At 43.8% G+C, this 24,098-nt stretch overlaps 1 protein-coding gene across 2 annotated transcripts in view; it reads left to right on the forward strand.

Annotated features, from left to right (window-relative positions):
* The window catches only part of XKRX (XK related X-linked), a 44,529-nt gene extending 21,679 nt beyond the window's left edge, over positions 1-22,850 (forward strand). For both annotated transcript variants that reach the window (XM_069985913.1, XM_069985914.1), the window contains 2 exons: positions 15,665-15,927; positions 19,411-22,850. In XM_069985913.1, the coding sequence (XP_069842014.1) occupies positions 15,665-15,927; positions 19,411-20,132 (985 nt within the window). In that variant the 3' untranslated portion in view covers positions 20,133-22,850. The remainder of the gene's footprint in view (positions 1-15,664; positions 15,928-19,410) is intronic.
* The last annotated feature ends 1,248 nt before the right edge of the window (positions 22,851-24,098 follow it).

A 24,098-nucleotide genomic window follows, 5' to 3' on the forward strand; every position in this document is an offset into this window, starting at 1 on the left:
CACCCCTCTGTCTCCCAAACTGTGTGATGATTGATCATTGTGTGGGCCCCCCTTGATCACTGTGCTTCCTGGGCAATGTAGTGATGATCAGTGATGAAAGCCTAGGGGGGCAGATACAAACAGACCAATCAGGGAGAAGCAATGCACGATGGGAAATATAGTTTCCGGGCTGGCGCTATTTTGGATATGGAGCGGACTTCAGAAAAACATGTCTGGTATCTTCCAGAAAGAGCACTTCTCTTGTCCTTAGTTTGGGTGAGGTTCCATTGAAGCTGAATTGTAATACCATACACAACCTTAGTACAAGGGCGGTGCTGTTTTTGCAAAAAAGTAGCTGTTTTTTCTAGTCCTGTATCACCTCTTTAAATGCTGCACATCATGCGTGCTGTCCTGATAGGCCCTGATGTGCAGTCAATCTGTATGAGTTTCCTTCTGGGACTCCCGTGCTCCTTCTTAGCGCTCAGTATTCTTGTGCTGCTCATTTTCTCTGTGTTTTAAGCTCCGTTTATTTTAACAGGCTACAAAATGAGGGCATTGTATTATTGTCCGATAACTGTACTGAGTATGTGAGGCAGCATCACTCAAAACTCGAGTAGTGCAGCCGCTTTAGGCTATGGTTACACGCTGTATAAGACTGGCCGTTCCATGACCCGGCCAGTCTCAGAAAGAATCATCACGGCCGGTACTGCAGTACTGGTCGGATGATTTTTAGCGCCGCTGGGTTCTGATGCAGGCCCATCCGTGCGCGCCCACATCAGAACTCCCCAGAGCACACAATGGAGCGTGCGGCTGGAGCCGCTCACTCCATTGTGTGAACTGACAGGGTTTTCTGCGGTCGCTATTCACTGAATAGTGGCTGCAGTGGTAGTGCAGTGTGAACATAGCCTTATACTGTAGGAGGGTAAGTATCTTGGTTGCTGCACTGAAGGATCATCTATTGGCTGTAGTCTCCACATATATATGTATGTGTGAGTTGTGTTTTTTTTTTTCTTATTTACTTCAGGCGTCAGTGCAGCTAAAAATAGGAGAGTGTCCTTCAGAGTATCTATAGGACTGTTCTATTTTCTCAGAGGGGAAAAAAATCCCTCCAAAAAGCTGTTATTTTTATATGTTTCCTGTCTATATGTACAGAAGCATTTTGTAGCTTCAGATAGCTGTAAAATTAATTCAATTTCCATTTAGGACCGTTCCGCAAAACTAAAGTGGTTTTTATTTTTAAAACTGGTCCTATTTTTGTCAGTAATTCCGGCCCGGACGCTCCCAAAGAAGTGTATGGGAGCTCCAGACGCTTTCCTAATACATGTCAGGAAAGCGTCTGGTGTTCTGGATTGCCTGCGCACCCTCCACCGCCTGTACCCCTCTCCCCCAGAACACATCGGCCTGCACCCAGGTCCCCGGCCTCCTGCTGCCTCTCCTGCTGCTGGCTTCCTGGTGCCACCGTCCCGGTGTGCCCCAGCGTCCCACTGCCGCTGTCCCCAGTCCGCCCTGGCACCCCCGGCTCCTGCTAGCGCCCCCCAGCCTGGCCCCCTCACCCCTCAATCAGCAGTGTAACTGGCCCCCTCACCCCTCAATCAGCAGTGTAACTGTCTTTTTTTTTTTTTTTTTTCCGCAGAAATCAGTAGTATAAGAAACTCAATAGGGGTTATTAGGCAAAAAAAAGCCTCTTTCTGTATTCAAAAAGCAATTTCCCAGCCTCCTCTCACTTCTTATCTGTGCATTATTGCATGATCAGGCAAATCTGGCTTTATTACAGAGAAGCCAGTAAAGACAGGTTCTGCTGTGTCCATTATATCCCTATGAAGGGGGAGAAGGGCCGAGGGAGATGAGCGAGCAGGAAGAGGAGACATGAAGGGCAGCTGTTTGTAGACGGTCTGGGCACCTAAAACGCTGGATTCAGAGGTCAGAAAGGTCAGTGCTTATCTAGGAACTTGCGGAGAGAAGATTGCAGGGTGTTGTGCTGTACAGGACTGCTATTTTTCTCCTCCGTGCTCACTCCTCTCAGCCCCTCCCCTTTACATAGAACATAATGGACACAGAAAACCTGCTTCTTCTGAAGTGAGGGGGGAGCTAGGAAAATTGCTTTTTGAGGACAGAAGGAAACTCTTTTGCTAAATAAAACCTATTACAGAGTTTCTTAAAATCGCTTGTACTGACCCTGAAATGACAGTTACACTTTAATGTCATTGGCAACGCAACGGTTTCTTTTACGGATGCTAATGCATGGCCTGAGAGAGGGTACACAACAATGTGAATGGGGCCTTACATAGTTCATGGGTTTTCTCTGGCCCGGCCTGGATGCTATATACAGTGATGTTCGCTCACTCTCTGAAGCACTGCACCCTGCCCCCCATTCCACACTCCAGTGTTTGTCTCCAGTAGACTAGCAGAGGATTCTGATCTGTATATTTGGTGAGATGCCATGTTCTCCCAGCTTCAATAAACAGAAGCCATAACACTGAACAGAACAGTGAGAAATCACGGTGGCACATCTACAATACAGGCGATAAGGCTGGTCAGACAGGAATAAGACGCTGCCTTGTTGTTACTTGTTTCATGCTGTAGCTAGGCAGCAGGCCAACAGATTTGGTGTCTGCCAAGTTAGTGCACACATAAGAAGAATATCCATTAAGGATCGTGGACAACTCCCAAATGAATAATTCCATTACATTTGTTTATCGCATTTACACTAACATTCATTTTCCTGGTAAATGAGAATATTCTAGACATGGATAATATCATACAGGAAAATGTTTTCACCCAATTGCCCTTATAGCACAGAAGTGGAGTTAATCACCTTAAATGGACTTGATATTATCAAATTTTAAATGTGTTTCTTGCAATGCAAACCAAAATCCTACATCTGCCCAGGACTGGTTCAGAACAGGAAAAACCAGTTTACTGTGTAAGTAAGCTTCACATTATTGTAATAAGTCAAAACATACAAAGCATATGGAATACAGATCACAGTAAAAATCCAAAGAGGTCGTCTAAGCTGGTATTTGGAAGTGGGCTTACAGTTTATCTTAGGTACACTTCAACTGTGAGAGACAGATATATTCCATTCATCACATTGTTTGATTTTTAAATATTGATTTAGCATTTTATTGCCTGAAATAATGATTTGATACAATAGACTAATAACATAATATTTGGTACAGAAACCTTTGTTTGCAATTCCAGAGGTCAGAAGTTTCCTGTAGCCCTTGACCAAATTTGCGAACACTGCAGCGGGGATTTTGTCCCACTCATCCACACTGATCTTCTCCAGATCTTTCAGTTTTTGAGGCTGTGACTGGGCAACATTGAGTATTAGTTCCCTCCATAGATTTTCTATTGGGTTTAGGTCTAGAGATTGGCTCAGCCACTCCAGGACCTTGAAATGCTTCTTACAGAGCCACTCCTTAGTTGCCTTGGCTGTGCGTTTCAGGTCATTGTCAAGCTGGAAGACCCAGCCACGACCCATTTTCATTGCTCTTACTGAAGGAGGTTGTTGGCCAAAATCTCATGATGCATAGCACCATCTATCCTCCCGTCAATACGGTGCTGTCTCATTTGACCACATGACCTCCCATTCCTCCTTTGGGTCATCCATATGGTCACTGACAAACTTCATTGGCCTGGACACCTGCTGACGTGAGCAGGAGGGCTTTGCTTGCCCGGCAGTATTTTAATTCATGACGACGTAGTGTGTTACTAATGGTAATCTTTGATACTGGTCTCGCCTTTCTTCAGGTCATTGACCAGGTTCTCCTGTGTTGTTCTGGGCTGATTCCTGACCTTTTTCAGAATCATCCTTACCCCATGAGGAGGGATTTTACATTGAGCCCCAGACCGTGAAACATTGACTGTCATCTTGTGTTTCTTCTATTTTCTAATACTTGCGCAACAGTTGTTGCCTTTTCACCAAGGTTCTTAATAGTAAAATAGATGAACAACGGCAACTCACCAATGTAGAGCGGAATACGATGCTTTATTACAGGAAAAGAGCAGTGAACAAGCAGAAGGTGCGTTCCACAGATTAGAGCCACGGCGTTTCGCGCTTGCGCGCTTCAACTGGCTCACATAATCTACGTCATACAGCTGGCGCAGCTTTATGCGTACACTGTAGCTGTTGTCATGGTTACCATATTAACTCCATATGTACCAACCAAAATGTGGACACGCCATACAAAGTAGTATAATACATATAATATAAACAGTTTAAAACCATTACAAAAGGAATACAAAGATGAACAACAGACAACTATATAAAGATACTCATGTCATTTTTATCATTGAGTCCTAGAGCTCCTAGGGCTCCTGTTCTCATAATCCACCAGGACTCCCGCTTCAGCAGCCGCTGATGGCGGTCTCCTCCATCACTAGAAGGTTTTACAATTTCCAGACCTAGAAATTTAAGGACACCTTTATCACCATTATGTTCCTCAATTACGTGATTTATCAAGCGTGTACAGCCTACTCCTGTCCGGATAGAATTACAATGTTCTCTGAACCTAATAAACAATTTTCTAATGGTTTTACCTATGTAGAAGCGACCGCAGGGGCACAGGATGGCATAGACCACAAAACTAGGTCTACAAGTGATTAGTTGTCTAACTTCCCATCCTGTGCCTCCTACGGTCACATCCCTTCCCTCCTGCATATGGTTACAAAAGGAACAAAACCCACATCTATGGTTACCTTTAGGGGCGCTGTTTTCCAACCAATTTCTGTGTCTTTTATTGCTAATGGTGTTCAGAGTGGCAAGTGAGTCCCTAATTGTACGTGTACGTCTATATAAAAAGATGGGCTGTCTCATAGCGATTTCTTTGACATCTTCATCACTTTCTATTAGGTGCCAATGTTCTTGCCTATTGTCCTGTATTCCATCACAGCCTTGTGCAGGCTGGCTTCACACTGCTTTATACTCTTGGAAAAATGTGTTTTTGCTTTTTTTAAACTCCAGCAGCCAGATGTAAATGGAAGGTTTATAATATGCCTTACGCACATGGCGTTTTTTGGAGGTTGGCTTTAATTCTCTCCTTTCTGGCGTTTTTAAGGCTTTGACAGTTTTTCCAAAACAGCATGCTAAGGATGTGGCTTTTCTTTGGTAAACTGTGGCATTGTTTCTCCCATAGACTTCAGTAAAATTGTTCTGATGTCCCAAACGCCATTGCTGTTTTTTTTTTCTGGCTTAGCACAAAAAAAAGCCTAAACCACAAAAAAGATAATTCACACAAAGTAAAAAACTACAGAAAAAATGCAAATACATGGAAGAAATGCATTGGCAGTTTTTCTGAAGGTTTTTTTGGAGGACTGAACAAGAATTGACATCCATTATTTAAAAAAATTGATCAAAACCCCTGTGTTGGGACAGAGCCTGGCCAACCACCCGGTGCAGACCCATATACTCAACGCATCCTGGAAGACCCGCTCCCGCTGCCGAGATATCTCCATCTGAAGCCGTGCGCACGCTTCCAGAGATGAGTCCAATGCCCATAGAGAATGACTGGAGCACGCATGGCTTCGGACTGAGATATCTCGGCAGCGGGAGCAGGTCCAGGAGCGGGACTTCTGGGAAGCGGTGAGTATATGGGTCTGCATCGGGGGGTCGGCCGGGCTCTGTCCCGGCACTGGGGGGGGGGGTGACAGGTCTCCTTTAACGTACACAATTTTTTTTATAAAATAGAAAAATGGAGAAACGGATCAAAACTGATGAACCCAAATGCATCTGTTTTCCATCCGTTTTTTGCAAAATCAGATGAAAAAAAGTGTGAACCCAGCCTAACCCTCAATGTATTTATTTTTTTTAGTTGAAAAATGTAATTTAAACATTTTTGCAATATTTGTTATTAACCTGTTCAGTAGAGATGAGCGAATCACTCGGAATTTTGTTTTGCAAAGTTAGCGAATATTTGCACAAATTCGCAAATATTCATGAACTGCATACAAATTAATTTAATTAAAAATAGTGGCGAGCGAACATGTATGAAAATGCCGCTAATTGTTTGTGCTCACCGATACGAACAATTTGTTCGCTGATCGGAATGGTTATAACAATCATTTTCGTACATGCGAACATTTATCTTGTGATGTACGCAACTGCATAATATTTACAACTGCGTAAGTATAAGTTAACGTATGGTCACCATGCAAAGCAAATCTGGGAAAAACACAATAAGCCGAATTAACCCTTTAAGGATGTGGCCCATTTTCGTTTTTACGTTTTCGGTTTTTCCTCCTTGTGTTTAAAAGGTCATAGCACTTGCATTTTTCCACCTAGAAACCCACATGACCCCTTATTTTTTGCGTCACTAATTGTACTTTGCAATGACAAGCTGAATTTTTGCATAAAGTACACTGCGAAACCAGAAAAAAATTCAAAGTGTGGTGAAATTGAAAAAAAAAACGCATTTCTTTTATTTGTGGGAAATGTGTTTTTACGCCATTCGCCCTGGGGTAAAACTGACTTGTTATGCATGTTCCTCAAGTTGTTACGATTAAAACGATATATAACATGTATAACTTATATTGTATCTGATGGCCTGTAAAAAATTCAAACCGTTGTTAACCAATATACGTTCCTTAAAATCGCTCCATTCCCAGGCTTATAGCGCTTTTATCCTTTGGTCTATGGGGCTGTGCGAGGTGTCATTTTTTGCGCCATGATGTGATCTTTCTATCGGTACCTTGATTGCCCATATACGTCTTTTTGATCGCTTTTTATTACATTTTTTCTGGATTTGATGCGACCAAAAATGCGCAATTTTGCACTTTGGGATTTTTTTGCGCTGACGCCGTTTACCGTACGAGATCAGGAATGTGATTAATTAATAGTTCGGGCGATTACGCACGCGGCGATACCAAACATGTTTATTTATTTATTTATTTGTTTACTTTTATTTAAAACCTGGGAAAAGGGGGGTGATTCAGACTTTTATTAGGGGAGGGGGCTTTTTACTATTAACAACACGTTGTTTTTTTTTTCTACACATATACTAGAAGCCCCCCTGGGGGACTTCTAGTATATATACTTTGATCTCTCATAGAGATCTCTGCAGCATAGATATGCTGCAGAGATCCATGAGATCGGCACTCGTTTGCTTTCGGCTGCTGCAGCCGAAAACGAACGAGTGCCGAGCCGAGGACGGCGCCATCTTGGACGCGTCCCCGGCCGGCATCAGTAACGGAGATCGCTCCTCCGGGACAAGGTCCCGGAGGAGCGATCTCCCCCACTAGACACCAGGGAAACGTTGCCTCCGGTAATCGGAGGCAGCTGTCAACTTTGACAGCTGCCTCCGATTAGCTAATTAGCGGGCACGGCGATCCGACCGTGCCCGCTAATAGCAGCGGTCCGGGGCTACTCGCGGCACCCGGGATCGCGCCACTTCAAAGCGGGGCCGCCGCGCGGCCCCGCTTTGAAGTGCAAGTGAGGACATATGACGTACCGGTACGTCATATGTCCTTAAGAGGTTAAAGGGGTATTCCCCCCAAAATTATTTTTGCATTAATACGCTGCCCACCCGTAGCTTTCCATCTTTCCCATATAAAGTTATTATGGATTCTGCACAGTTTTGCTGTTATCCAGCTGCATTCACCCCCACGGATTGCAGAGAATCATCAGACCTCAGTCCAACCCGACACACTCCCTGCTCCTGGCCCCCACCCTCCGTGTCGGCATCACGTGTCCTCAGTCCCAGCACAGTAAAGTGACTGAGAACACTGATGGGATGGCTGCTGTTACAGAGGGAGACAGTGATCAGCGCAGCTGTGACTGCATCCCTCTCTAACAGCAGCCACCTGGTCACCCCCAGCCCAGAGTTCACCCCCTCTCCCAGCACACCGTCCAGCACTCACCCGCAGCACACAGCCCCCGCCCCACAACCGACCGCCCCATCACCTATGGCATCCCTCACTCACCCTGAGCACACAGCCCCCCCCCCCCCCCATCACCCGTGGCATCCCTCACTCACCTGCAGCATAGCCTCCGCACTCACCCGCGGCCCCCCCCCCCCCGGCAAGCTCCGCCCCCGCGATTGCCCTCGACTAGCCCCGCCCCCGCAATCGCCAGCAACTAGCTCCGCCCCCGCAATCGCCCGCGACTAGCTCCGCCCCCCCCAATCGCCCGCGACTAGCTCCGCCCCCGCAATCGCCCGCGACTAGCTCCGCCCCCCGCAATCGCCCGCGACTAGCTCTGCCCCCCGCGACAAGCTCCGCCCCTCGCAATCGCCCGCATCACCACCAACTCAGCTCTGCTACACCGGCGTCCCCAACTCAGCTCTGCTACACCGGCGTCCCCAACTCAGCTCTGCTACACCGGCGTCCCCCCCCAACTCAGCTCTGCTACACCGGCGTCCCCCCCAACTCAGCTCTGCTACACCGGCGTCCCCCCCAACTCAGCTCTGCTACACCGGCGTCCCCCCCAACTCAGCTCTGCTACACCGGCATCCCCCCCAACTCAGCTCTGCTACACCGGCGTCCCCCCCAACTCAGCTCTGCTACACCGGCGTCCCCGCCAACTCAGCTCTGCTACACCGGCGTCCCCGCCAACTCAGCTCTGCTACACCGGCGTCCCCGCCAACTCAGCTCTGCTACGCGGTCTCCCCAACTCAGCTCTGCTACGCCGACACAGCCATCTCAGCTCTGCTACACTGTCATCATCTCCTTCATTGTCTCAGCTCTGCTACTTCACCATCATCAGGCATAAGCATTGCATGATGGGAAATGTAGTTTCCTATCTTGGATATAGGCCATGTTTTAGAAAAAGTTGTAACTCAGGAACGGCAGCAGCTAGAAAGATGGGAGACGTCTCAAAATACTCAGGGGGACTTGGTGAGTAAGACCAGCTAGGTTTGGGGGCATTACATTTTTTTAGCTCTTGGGGGTGAATACCCCTTTAAGTGCCCGATTGGCTGCGAAACTGATTTCGTCAGATTCACTTCATCTCTACTGTTCAGTTTGTTTTTAGTAGAAAAGAGCAGCTGAGCAGGTATCTTCTGTCCCCCAGTCCTAAATACACATTTTACACATTAGGCTTCGTTCATACTGCGTTTCTGCTGTCCATTTAACATGTACAGTAAAGAGGTACTCTGAATACTAAAAATCAGATTTTAATACATTACTTTAACCCAGGGGTGGGCAATTAATTTTCCCATAGGGCTACATGAGGAATTTGAATGGTTTTGACCATCCGATGGCCATTAACCATCCACCTTAGTACAGCACAGTCATGGCACTGCCAGGGGGGTACAAAAAAGGTTTGCAACGTGATTCCTTACTATACCACTATCAGGAATTGGGGATCTCTACTATTAGTCGTCACGAATTGATAAAACTACCAATAAAAAGAACAGATTATGACACAAAAAATTACGTCTCAGATCGCCCCCAAGTGTTATAAGGATGATAAGACAGCAGTTTTAAACATCTTAAGTTTTAATTTTTAAAAAGCAGTAAAATAAAAGTTATGTAAATTGCCTATCGTCGTAAACATACTGACTTCACCAACATAGATAACATGTCAGTTTTACCACAACGCGGATGGCGTAAAAACATATGAAGTATCCTTATACGTAGAACCGGGGGGAGGGGGAACCTTCCCAACAGGATCATGCCTCACACAGCGATTGTGTCGGACAGTCTCCCACTGTGTACTGTATGTAAGAATATACATTACATAGGAGAGTGGCACCCTGCTTTGGATAGCGCTGTACTACAACTCTCAGTGCTCTCTGCTGCCCCCCTCTGTCCCTGGCAGGAACTATCCAAAACAGTAGCAAATCCCTGTTGAAAATCTCTCCTCTGTACATTTCCTGTCGGGGACAGAGGTGGCAGCAGAGAGTACTGTGTCAGACTGGAAAAAAATCAACTTCCTGCAGGACTTACAACATGCTCATATGTACCGAAACACTTTAAATTTTAAATTATTAAATAGAAGTAATTTACATATCTATATAAATTTCTGACACCAGCTAATCTAAAAGAAGAAAAAAAAATTGCTGGAGTACCCCTTTAAGCTTGTAGGGCACATCACATGAAATATTTGGCCTCCCATTGTTGACAGCTCATTGTGTAGGTTACCAGTCTAGTTACAAGCTGGAATGTCTAGTTACAATGCTTGATTGACACCTGTAAAATGAGTCCCAAGCAGGGTCAGTTATGGGAGGAGGAGTAAGGTGTTACAGCACTTGAGGAGCTTGGGAAAGCCTTTTGCCAAAAAAAAATATTTTTGACAACTAATAGAGTGTCTACAGTGCCAAAGTTATTGAACCACATGAGCCATTGTGATAAATCTTGTTCATTTTCTAGTGCAGGTATGTCAAAATGTGGCCCTTAGTGCAAGAATTTTTGTCCCACTGAGGAAATCAATAGATTTCCCTAAGCTGGCCAGCATGACATTGCAGCAGGTATAACATGGGCAGTCTGTACGGTTGCCTGGACCGCCCATATTATTAAAGGGGTACTCCAGCGGGGGGGGGCATTTTTTCCTCGGACCGAGGAGGAGGTGGCTGAGGGAAACTACGTCCACTCACCTCCCCGGTTCCAGTGGCGACGATACGTCTCAGGTCCGCTCAGCCAGTCAGTGACAGAGGCGGGATCTGAGTGGACTTGAAACGGATCCCGCCTCCGTCACTGACTGGCTGAGTGGACTTGAGACTTCAGGTCTCGGGCCCGCGTCAGACACCAGGAAGAGGCCGGGAACCGGAGCGCCGCGATGCGGGACCCGCCCCTGGAGCCGGGGAGGTGAGTGGACGTCGTTTCCCTCAGCCACCTCCTCCCTGGTCCCAGGAAAAAAATGCCTCCCCCCGCTGGAGTACCCCTTTAAGCCTGCGGCCTAGAAGTTGGGGAGTCTTGTCCGAGGACAGGCAGAGTGGTGTGGACGCATCCTGCAGCCAGCCCTGTCACCTGGTGGGGGGGAGGGGGTAGTTGGAGTTCCAATTTTGGAACTGCATGGCACTATTGGGGGAGTTAACTACTTGTGGAAAAGTATTGTAGCACTTTTGGGGAAATTAAAGGACAAGTGCCATGAAAAACTTTTTCCCAGTAATTGAAGCACATTACAAAGTTATATAACTCTGTAATATGCTTCAATCACCTATCTGCCTCCCTTCCCTGTCTTTTCCCCCCTCCACCCCCCACCAGGAAGTGTCCTGACTCACACAGACCTGATTACTGTCGTCACCGTCACCAAGCTCTTCTCTCAGCTCCTTCTCCTGTTACACTAGCCTCCCCCCTCCCCTGCCTTGTCAGGTGACAGGCTTGCTCAGCTCCGATTGGCTGAACAACTGCAAGCCATCACTTGTCACATCTCACTTGCTTATCTTCCCTCAGACTGACTCCGGCACATAGGCAGCTCCCCCCTCCCCTCATACCCTCTCTCCTGCTGCCATGGACTCAGTGAAGGAGTCATGTCACTAGAGAAGATAAGCTGAGCAAGCAGAGTCACCTGACAAGGCGGGGAGGGGGGGCTGGTGTAACAGGACCTAGAGCAGCCCTCCTGCTGATGACTCATCCTCACAAGAAGGAGCTGCCTGGTGACGGTGACGACAGTAATCAGGTCTCTGTGAGTCAGGACACTTCCTGGTGGGGGGTGGAGGGGGGGAAAAGACAGGGAAGGGAGGCAGATAGGTGATTGAAGCATATTACAGAGTTATATAACTTTGTAATGTGCTTCAATTACTGGGAAAAAGTTTTTCATGGCACTTGTCCTTTAACTAATTTAATTTAGGGGGCACTATTGGGGGAATTAATTACTATGTAGAGCACTATTATGTGATTACCTACTGCATGGGGGAAATAAGGGGTAACTACTTTGTGGGGGCATCTACTTTATGCGGTAGTATTAGGGGGGGTTCTATTAAGGAAACTTATACTGCATGGGCTGCAGAAGGGGGCATTATTACCATTTTGGTCAGTATGGATGGAGAGCGAGTAAATAGGTGGGTAGGTGCCTAAGGTGAATTATACCGGTAGATATGCCATGGGGGGGGGGCAAGTTTTGCGAATAGCCCAGAGCCCATGGTACAGTTAAGTACACTGTCAAGTAAAGTAAATCTGTCTCATTAACCCCTTAACCCTTTAAGGACATGGCCCATTTTCGTTTTTACGTTTTCGGTTTTTCCTCCTTGTGTTTAAAAGGTCATAGCACTTGCATTTTTCCACCTAGAAACCCACATGACCCCTTATTTTTTGCGTCACTAATTGTACTTTGCAATTACAGGCTGAATTTTTGCATAAAGTACACTGCGAAACCAGAAAAAAATTCGAAGTGTGGTGAAATTGAAAAAAAAAACGCATTTCTTTTATTTGGGGGAAATGTGTTTTTACGCCATTCGCCCTGGGGTAAAACTGACTTGTTATGCATGTTCCTCGATCCATGAGATCGGCACTCGTTTGCTTTCGGCTGCTGCAGCCGAAAACGAACGAGTGCCGAGCCGAGGACGGCGCCATCTTGGACGCGTCCCCGGCCGGCATCAGTAACGGAGATCGCTCCTCCGGGACAAGGTCCCGGAGGAGCGATCTCCCCCACTAGACACCAGGGAAACGTTGCCTCCGGTAATCGGAGGCAGCTGTCAACTTTGACAGCTGCCTCCGATTAGCTAATTAGCGGGCACGGCGATCAGACCGTGCCCGCTAATAGCGGCGGTCCCGGGCTACACGCGGCACCCGGGATCGCGGCACTTCAAAGCGGGGCCGCCGCGCGGCCCCGCTTTGAAGTGCAAGTGAGGACATAGGACGTACCGGTACGTCCTATGTCCTTAAGAGGTTAAGGACCGCGCCAATGTTCAGTTTCGCGTTTTCGTTTTTTCCTCCTCGCTTTCTAAGACCCATAACTTTTCCCGCTACTGGGCCATGTGAGGGCTTGTTTGTTTCAGGAACAGGTGTACTTTGTAATGCCGCCTTTTAATCTACCATAAAACGGAACAAAAAATATCATTCATAGGGTGAAATTGGGATTAAAAAATACAATTCTGCAAATTGGGGGGGGGGGGGGTCATCCATGTTTACGTAATGCACTTGACGGTAGAACTGCCATTTTTTTTCTTTATTCTATTCTTTTTTTTGCAAATAGGTATGATTACAATAGCGCTATTGTGACTCATAACGCTTATTTATTTTATCACCTATGGGGCTGTATGGGACGTCATTTTTTGCGTCATGATCTCTGGTTTTTATTAGTATCACAATTGTGTAGATGGGACATATTGATAACCTTTTGTTATTTTAATATACAGATTAATAAAGTATAAACGATCCTTGAGTTTTTTTACCGCTTTTTGTTCACGCCGTTTACCGTGCGGGAATAATATTGGTTTGTTTTAATAAATCAGACAATTACACGCTACAGTATATTATATGTTAATTTTATTACCTATGTGTGTTTTATTTATAAAATGCGAAGGGGGTGATTTTGACTTTTATTGGGGAATCGGCTTTGGGGCATTTTTAAAAACGTATTTTTTTTTTTCACACATTTTTAGTCCCCCCAGGGGACTTTTACATACATAAATTTGATTGCACTTACTGATCACTGCTATGCCATAGCAGAGATCAGTGTAATCTGTGATCTACCTGATAAAGCCTGCCGGTCAGACTCTATCAAAAGACTGAAGACCTGACTGCACGGAGGAAGTTAAGAGACCTCCGGCAGTCAGGCCAAACAATCTGCAGGGGTTCCGATTGGTAAGTGACAGGAGCTGCTCCTGTCACTTACACTAAGGGCTCTTGCCAAAGATTTGAAGCCAAGGCCAGGAGTGGATTTGAAAAGAGGAGAAATCTCAGGCTTTCCTGTATGACCTGATCTCTGTTTATAGTCTGCTCCTGGTTTTGGCTTCAAATCTTTGGCAGATAATCTGTCAGATAATCTTTCTGTGTAAAAGAGTCACTGTCGTAAAAAAATTTTTTTGCAGAAATCAATAGTCCAGGCGATTTTAAGAAACTTTGTATTTGGGTTCATTAGGCAAATATGCCATTATCTGCATTTAAAAAGCCTTTTCCCAGGTCCCCCCTCCTCTCCTTTCTGTCTTCCACTCCTCAGAATCAGGAGACCTAAATCAGACGCATCCTGTTTGTTCTATGAAGAGGGGAGGGGGGAAAAGAGACGGAGCAGAAATGTCAACAGCAGAAAACAGAACAAAGGATCCCTCAGCAGGGGAGCTATTCAGAGGCTATTCAGCTGTCAGATAGCTCAGTGGTGACTGTAGGAGGAGAGAGCCCGCTTTGTAGCTTTTAATTAACTCTTTGTCCTGTTTTGGTTTCTTATTTTTCCAGGGGGAGAGCTTCAAACTGCTTTTTCATGATAAAAAATCATTTTTCAACTAATTAACCCAATTACAAAGTTTCTTAAAATTGCCTGTACTATTGATTTCTGAAAAAAATTTTTTACGACAGTGACACTTTAAATGATCGCAGCTTTTAATGGCTTAATGGAGGGACGCCATTGAGGGTGAGGGCGCAGCTGCTGATAGCAGCTGTTCCTCACTCGCTATAAAGTAATGGTGCATTCACACGTAACGATTATCGTACGAATTTGCGCGATAACGATCGAATTCGAACGATAATCGTACGTGTAAACGCAGCGAACGATCATACGACGAACGATACATCGCGCATTTTGATCTTTCAACATGTCATCAATTCGTCGTTTACACGGAACAATTTGCGAATTTTTTAACAGTCGTTCGCCGATTTAACCAATGTGTGAGATAGGCTTAAGCGTTCGCAAAACGATTGCACAACGAATTTTCCGTACGATATATCGTACCGTCTAAACGCTGCTCGTTATGAAAAAAAAATCGTTACTCCGACATCGTTAATCGTACGATCGGCCAATTATCGTTACGTGTAAACGCAGCATAAGCTTAGCTCCTGAGCTTGCCTCATACAGCTGACCCCCGGCAGGGCATACATTTACGCCCTCTTGCTCCAAGGCCCAGGCGGTGGGGGCGTAAATGTATGCCCCTGGTAATTAAGGGGTTATTCAGCTCTACAAAAACATGGCCACTTTCTTCCAGAGACAGCACTGGCTGGGGTTTTGTAATGGTGCGTTTACACAGACAGATTTATCTGACAGATCTTTGAAGCCAAAACCAGGAGCAGACTATAAACAGGGATAAGGTCATAAAGGAAAGACTGGGATCTATCCTCTTTTTATATCCATTCCTGGCTTTGGCTTCCAAAATCTGTCAGATAAATCTTTCTGCGTAAACGTACCCTTAGGGTGCGTTTACACAGAGAGATTTATCTGACAGATAAATCTGATGTCTCTGGAGGAAAGTGGCCTTGTTTTTGAAGCGCAGGATAACTCCTTTAAGGCTGGGTTCACGCGTACTGTATCTGCAGAGGATTTCACGCTACGAGTTTGCAGCAAAATCCACCGCGGATAACTTCCCATTCAATTCAATGGGATGACATACTCGCAGCGGGATTGTCATCCCACTGCGAGTATGTTAGCGCTCCTAACCCCGACACCACCACGGCCGGGTACATACTTTACCAGGTCCCCGCTCTGGCCCCCCCCCCCCTTCCCCCCGCAGATACAGTAAGCGTGAACCCGGCCAAAGTTTGCCTGGTTTTATAGATATTTTCAGGTTTTACTATGCATAAATCTATAGCATGTTTCTACTTTACTATGAAGAAACCATTCTATCTCATAATAAAAATGTCCCACTACACTATCCCTTAGATGTGTGGAAGCCCTAATCGTATACTGCCAGATGGGTCGTGAGGAAGAGCCATATGTGAGCATCTCTCGCAAAAAGCATTTACGTGGTTGGGGGGTGTTTGAAGAAGAAGAACGAGAAGTCGGACATTCATTGAGAAGACTGGCTACACACCGTAATGCCTTTAAGCGCACGGCTGTTATTCAAGCCTTCCTCGGCTCAACACCACAACTAACCCTTCAGTTGTACGTCTGTGTCTTGCAGCGATATGTCCCAGCAACACGAGGTAAGGCTATATACTGAATTCATAATTGCTTTACACAGCAGTGCTTGAAAGTTTGTGAACCTTTAAGAATGTTCTATATTTCTGCATAATTTGGCCTAAAACTACATCAGGTTTACATCAGAACTTTAGCCCTTCATACAGTGCAGCTTCATTTCAGGGGCGTAACTACCACCATAGCGACTGCTACGAGGCCTGCCACATCAGGGGTCCCACTCCTGCAATACACTGGGCCCCCTAAGCCGTCATCTTTTCTTGCACCCCGTGGTCTAACAGGTTCCTAGATGCTGCTAATCTCTTTAACTCCAAGTGTTCCTGACGAGAACTTGCAGCTAAATGTTAAAGGTTATGACTACACTTGACAGCTTAGTGGTCACTTATTGTGGCATTGATTTAGGTATGTAACAATAAACTTGGCCCTTACAAGAAAATCCATAACCAGAAATTACACAAAGTGAGGTCAGGTGAGCGAAGAGGCCACACTGTTTGGAAATACTGGCTGATCACCTATACATCTATGACTGCCTCAATTTATGCAAAAAATACTGATACAGAGCCACCTATTGGTGAATACCTGTACAAAGAATTTGCTTTTAAGAATTAATGAAGGCATCGGCTAAAGTAGTGGGATCTTTGGTGGCCATACATTTTCAATAACAGTAGAATCCTACATAAGAAAAAAGATCACTCCATAGTAATATAAAAAATTCTATTTCATTATTATATAAATACAATGAATAAAATAGAAACACTTGAAGGTAACACTTGCCACTGGAGCACTGGAGACATAAAGGTAAAACCAAGCACCAAAAAAAAATCATGACAGACTCTATTGTAGGTCTCTAGATCCAAATCTGAATATGGCAGGTGTTAATCATGACTTACATATTGAATAGTAAAAGAAGGTAACAGCATCCAAGCGTTGTAAAGTGGAAAAAAAAAAAGCAAAATGCTTTATTCCATCATGGCAACATAACAGCAACGTTTCGACCAATGCGGTCTTTTTAAAGCTGAAAAAGACCGCATTGGTCGAAACGTCGCTGTTATGTTGCCATAATGGAATAAAGCATTTAGCTTTTTTGCACTTTACAACGCTTGGATGCTGTTACCTTCTTTTACTATTTATGGATTTTACCCTGGTGGACTACAGGAGCGGTAACTTTGCTACATCCATATTAGAAGACTGTTGTAAAAAATTATGTCTCTCTTGGACTAAATGTATAAACTTTTATATATTGAATATATGTTATAACAGGTGGGGGCAAGACCACTAAAGATATACCGCATACAAAATTAAAGTCTTAAACCGTTCCCTCCTAATAATACTGCCAGCAATGCACGGCCAATAGTGTATGCATGGGGGTATGGCCTAAAGGTTCACATACTTTGGCCATTGATAGTGATAGAGGACCTGATAGTGATTTTCCTCAGTGAATAAATTATCAGGTCTAATATTTTTGACTTATTTGTTTGATTTTATTTATTTTTTTAAATCTACCTATACGACTAAGCAATCTGTTGTTTTAGGTCAAATGTTTGCAGAATATGTTGATAAGGTTCACAAACTTGTAGCTGGGAAATATGAGCTTGTGAATAGTGTTTAATTCCACAGGTTCCTGTTGAGTCACTTCTGTTTATTTTTCATATCTTTCGTTTTTTGTACCTGGCTTGTTTCAAATCCGGTGTCTGCTAACATTGCTCATGTCACAGCTTTTTTGTTATTTACTCACCTTGTATGACACTGATATTGCATATATTTCTCTCTACTACTTCATGCTTTTAGAACAACCATTGCAAGCAACCATGGTTTCCCCACTGCTAGGCACATGAACCAGAAAGTTTAAAAGGGGGGACGGGGCGGTATTAGGTTTGAGCTGCATGCCTTTTCTTCTACACATTGCCAATGGCCATTTTATTGGAAGGACTCTTATTGGGACAAATATTCTCTTAAAGGGGAACTCCAGCAAATGCAATTCTTTCAAATCGACTCCTGTCAGAAGTAAATGATAACTCTATATAACTTTCTATCTAAAAATCTCAAGTGTTCCAACACTGCAGGAACTGTTGTCTTTCCAGTCTGAAACAATGCTCCCTGCTGTCACCTCTGTTTGTCCAAAGCAAGAAAGGTTTTCTATGGGGATTTGCTATGGCCCTAGACAGTTCCTGTCATGGACAAAGGTGGGAGCAGAGAGCACCGGGTCAGACTGGAAAGAATTCAACACCTCCTGCAGGGCATACATCAGCTGATAAGTATTGGAAGACTTGAGATTTTTAAATGGAAGTAAATTATAAATCTGTATAACTTTCTGACACCAGTTGATGTGAAGGAAAAAAAACCTTTCGCTGGAGTTCCCCTTTAATTATACCAGCAGCACTAGGAATAGAACCAGCAGTGGTACCAATAATACTAGAAGTTATACATATAGTGACACACAACCTCAATTGACAGTAGGGCAGAACTAGGCATTGTGTACTGATTGCTCATACAGAGACAGAAGTGGTATACATAGACTATTCTTTATTATACTGAAAGTAGTAAGGAGTTGGATCAGCTCACCTGGAACTGGCAGACAGTAGGTTCCCTGTATGTTGGAGGGGGATGGGTGGGTGCACGGATCCCAAACGCGGCCGAACGTGGATTCACAGAAGGAACAAAGGAAAAAAGGAAGGGTGTACGGTCCAGCACTCCGAAGCATTCGGGGAAGATAGGCTAGTAAAACATAACTTTTAATCTGTACTGTTAAAATAACGTTTTAAAACCAACGCGTTTCGCGCCATGGCGCTTAATGCGTTGGTTTTAAAACGTTATTTTAACAGTACAGATTAAAAGTTATTTTTTACTAGCCTATCTTCCCCGAATGCCTTGGAGTGCTGGACCGTACACCCTTCCTTTTTTCCTTTGTTCCTTCTATTCTTTATTATATACATACATTTAATAAGATCTAAACAAACAAAAAGGGAGAGAACATCACTGGATCTTTGGAAACATGAAGGTTAAGCCAAGCACCAAAAATGATGACAGACTATTGTGGGTCTCTAAATGCAAATTCTGAACATAGCAGGTGTCAATCATGACTTAATATATATTAAAACACAGGTGTATGCAACACAACAAAAGTTATATCACACAAAAAAAGTGCTAAGTGAATGCAGAATGTTTTGAAAAGGTCAATTTCCTTGGCAGATTTTTCTGCAGCGTGTGGATGAGAGTTATAAAATCTCTTCCCCCTTTCTGGTACTATACATGCTGTGGATTTTCTTCTTAGAATTACTGCAGTCTACAGCATTACACCATATTTGGCCAAATTTAAACCAGGATTGCTTGGTCACTACAGTATCTCTGTGTACTATGCTGTAACTGCACTCCGTCATATGTTCACACAGGGCATGTTAAAATAAATTTACAATAACTGTCAGTTTATTACATTGAACTACATTAATAATAGTATTATGGTAACATTATTGTTTTCTTCCATTTTCTTTCAGCTGTCCTCATGGCTATGTCTCTAGCTTCAACCACTTATGGCGCTTTGGTTCTAAACGTTTTGGCCATCCAAATCAAATATGATGACTACAAGGTGCATCTGAGCGTACCAGCTTTCCTCTGCATCATTGTATGGAGATGTCTGGAGATCGCCACCCGTGTCACTGTTCTGGTGTTGTTCTGTTCTGCGCTTAAGGTCTGGGTGGCAGCTGTGGCATTGGTGAACTTGATTGCTCTTTTCCTTTTACCGTGGATCTACTTTTGGAAGAGTGGGTCGAGCCTTCCTCAGAATGTGGAAAAGAACTTCAGCTGCTTAGGCACAGTGACTGTTCTGGGTACGGTCACCTTGCTATACTCTGCTATCAACATGTTTTGCTGGTCAGCAGTTCAGCTCAATTTAAGTGAAAGGGACTTAATTGACCAGTCTCAGAACTGGGGGAGATTGGGTCTACATTATACTTTCAGACTGCTGGAGAATGCAGCCCTTATTTTACTGTGGTATTTTTATAAAGAGGATGGGTTTGAGTACTTTTGTTCCCCATTACTCGTGGTACAGTTGTTGGTCGGATACTGTGCTGCTGTCTCATTTATGCTCCTTTTCTATCAGTATTTTCATCCTTGCCGATCTATTTTTAGCAACAATGTTTCAGACTTTATAATGTGTTCTTGCCTAAGAAGAAAGCCGACTCATACCCTTGTTGGCGGAAAAGAGACTGATGTGTAAAGAGGAAGCCTGACTTGTAATTGGGAGGCACACTGTGCTCATCTGCTATGTGCTATGGTAAATTGTCATCATCACTATGAAATTTTACTGCGTTCAAAGCTATCAAATTTCTCAGGCTACTTCCTGCGGTCACACACCTTAACATTTTAACTAGAACTATTGTTGCAGGTGTTGTTGGCTGGTACATATAATAATGAGTCACCTTTTAAGATGACATCTGGCCTATGTAAACTAGCTCCTTCAGATGGAAGAAAACTATCTCTTTAGTGTCACCTGTAGGTAGCCACATTGCCACATATGACCTATTTAAAGGGGTTATTCCAAAATCTTAAAGGGGTAGTGCGGCGCTAAACAATTATTCACTAAATAACACACATTACAAAGTTATACAATTTTGTAATGTATGTTATGTTAGTGAATCGCCCCCTTCCCCGTGTTCTATACATACCTGCCTCTAGCCGACCCCCGTCCGCTATCTTGTGCCGAACTGCTCCGACCGTCCCTAGTGCCGGCCGCCCTCTGCCGCGTCATCAGCTACTCAGCCGCGATTGGCTGAGCATAACTGTGCTCAGCCAATCGCGGCTGAGCAGCTGATAACGCAGCTGATGGCTGAGCATAACTGTGTCAGAATGCTGCAATGGAGAACCTAAATTAAGTACCCGGTCCTATTGCTTACAGAGCTGTATTACCATATCAGTGATTCCATATGGTATTTCTATGTGACAGTTTCTGCACTGGATATTGCCTTACAGGGCAGCTGCCTATAGATGGCACTAGAGGAGCATGTATGCTTTTTCCATAGGTAGAATTGCCCAACTCTCTACAACTAATAGATTTCCACATGAGAGCCTCTCAAGACTGTCTATTAGAAACACAAGCACTGACACCATTTACATTTTTCTAGTGTACTTTCAGGGTGGATTCACATGTGGTGGCCAAATTCCCTTTAAAATCTGAATGTATTACAGTGCTGTGAAAAAGCTGAAATCACGTAAGACATACAGAATGTGCATTGGATTTGCCATTGGCTTAATACTACGTAAAGTTATACGTCAGGAGTTTGATTTCTGCAAGTCCTACTAGGATGACAAATGTGAATATGCACCAAGAATATAGTCTGATTTTAAAAGGTGTCCCTCGTCTTTTAGCTAAAGCAGAAAATCGAGTGTTTTTAGGGCCCTGTTACTTGGGAAAATTATGGGCCGAATAGACAGATATCGCTGATCAAAGGGAAAGGTAATCAATTGATTGATTACTATGGGCAACAGCAGCAGTATTTCTGATATGTTACTATTTCAATAGAATTTTACATCATATAAAATATTGTATCGGTGAAAAAAACTAAATCCTCTGTGCTCGTCTAAGGAGCTTTATACTGCTCTATTATAGAGTGGGGAGGGCCACAGGTACAATTGCTGGATCGCTAGTTCAGCCTTTACATACACCAGTGTTGGGAGTAAAATCCTTAAGCAGAGGTGTGTGGCTGACTAATACCTGTTCTTAATCACTGAGTGGTCTAGGATGTGTCCGCACGGTACAGTTTTGCCACGGGGTTTTCCGAAATTGCGGCACAAAAGCGCTATGTTACTGTGATTACATTTATTGTCAGTCGATTAAAATTCTACTTCCTTGTTCATAATGTGCTGTCACTGGATCTTCCTGTGGAAGAGGCAACATAAATACTGTAATTTCCAATACCCATAGTATATCTCTTACTCATGTTTTCTAATTATAGCTCCGGGTATTCTAGCTGTCAGAAGATATGTCACATTCCTTCTCCTCTGTCACTGTATTTCATGTTACCACGTTAGTTACATCTCTGATTATAATGCAAATAAGATGGTTTTATTTTGTTATTTATTAGCAGTGTTCAGGTGCGTTTACACTGGGCCGCTATGCTGGATTTGGGGAAAGACATTTGTAGTGTATAACAGTACCAACAAAGTGGATGAGATCCTAACAGTATTCATCCACACATGGCAGGAAAATATTGCTGCAGATATTGAGGTGCAGATTTTAAAGCCACAGCACATTAAATGTTGTAGATTTTCTGTGGATTGTCCACTCTGAATCCTATGGGGAAATCCAAAATTACTAGTGGAAAGTATTTAATTTTGTGTTGAGGAAGCATGCAACTCATGGTCAAGTGCATCCTGCAAAGACGTGATCGCTGCCTATGCCGAGTTCTTCCTCCTCTGCCAGCTTCTTTTTGTGTGTATTTATCACAGCATGTTTTTGTTACATTGTTACTGTTTTTCACCTTAAAAAGCAACATAGGTACAAATTCATGCTGTGATAAGTAAATTCACACAGAATAACATGGTGTGGGAGAAAGAACTTTCTTAGGTTTTTAGTTCAACCAGATACCCTCCACTCTGCCGAGCAGGGGACACCTGGTTAAATGCTTAAGTCTCCCATTGACATTCAAACATTTTAGTGCTCACTCCACACAAATTTTTTTGCTCGCACATATAGATTGAAAATCAACTGCATTTTTGTGTGATGTGGCCTTGTACATGTGATAAAAGCTGAAATCGAACCGAACCAAAATCAGGAAGATTTCTAGACTTATTCCTGCGACGTATGTGTAAGTGTGTACACGGACACATGTCACCTTTGACTTTGGAAAACTGTAACTTATTTTTTGTGGCAGCCCACTGTAAAGGAAGGTCAGTCTGCTGTGCTTTCCTATATTTGCTAATAAAGGTATATGCCATTGCTATGTATACCAGTTCTCTGGAGGCCAAAAGGACACTCTTGTGTGAATGGGGCCCCTTGGATATGTTTAGTATATAACCATTTTCCTCAGCATATAGACCTAAAACAGGGCCTTGATGTAAGGTACACAGGGCCTTGGGTCTTCTTATAACCTTTTTTTCTGTAACTTTTTTACAGCTGTATTTTACCACTCGCAAAGCTGATCAGATAACTGCTGTGTTTTATAGATGTCAGGAGGATTAGCTGGCCTATTTTAATGTCTGCTGCGCTTCTGCCTCATTGGACAATAATCCTGGGTTTATTTTGTATTTTAAATTTATATGCTGTTTCCATTGTATGACCATTAGCCCACTTAAAGTGGTAGTCATACAGCCCCCATTGAGGCTATTACTGAACACTATGAAATATGTATATTGATTTCGGTGGAAAATGTAGGAATTAAAATAAAGCTTCATCTGGCAAAGGTAGAAGCCTTAGGTTAACATTCTCAAGTGTTTTTCACATTTCAGGAATCTTTTAAGTTTTGATTCAAAGAGCATCATCAAAAGAGTTTTGTACTATGGGGGGGGGGACACAAATATTCTAATATAAAAATAAAAAAAAAACAGTACTCACCTATTCCTTTCCCACTCACCAGTGCAATTGCCCCACATGTGGCTGCTATATCTATTTCTTGGCTATAGTTGTTGCAAGCCACTAGATACAGCATGTTGATGCACCATATTATTGCTGTACCCTGTAGCAAAGACTGGCAGGGACTTGAGCTTGGATGAAGATAGGGATTTAAAGTAGTATTCCAGAGATATTTTTTTCTATCTAACTGTGCTTCGGGTGCATTTAAATAGTATTAAAAAAAAAAAAAAACTATACTTACCCACCTTGATCAACTGCCACTCCACATTGGTTCCCCACTATGCTGTACATGTCTCAGTCACAGGACACTACTGGGGCCACTGATTGGCAGAGCTGGAAGCTCCTCATACCGACACAGACACAAAGGAGTACAAGAGAGGACTGACACAGAAAAGATGGAGGAGCGAGGAGGCTAAGTATAATATATTAATATAATTTAGAATACCCCTTTTAACTATTGAGTACTTTATATTTAAAAAAAAATCCTGCCAATAAACTTTCTGAACCTTCAGACATCCCCATCAGAGTTTGGCTATATGCAGCATTTTCACAGCAAAATACGCAACAAATCATGTGAATTTGCCACAGCTAATTTGGGGACAAATGTGCACTGTT

This window comes from Dendropsophus ebraccatus, chromosome 10 (genome assembly GCF_027789765.1).
Source record: "Dendropsophus ebraccatus isolate aDenEbr1 chromosome 10, aDenEbr1.pat, whole genome shotgun sequence".
NCBI lineage: Eukaryota > Metazoa > Chordata > Amphibia > Anura > Hylidae > Dendropsophus > Dendropsophus ebraccatus.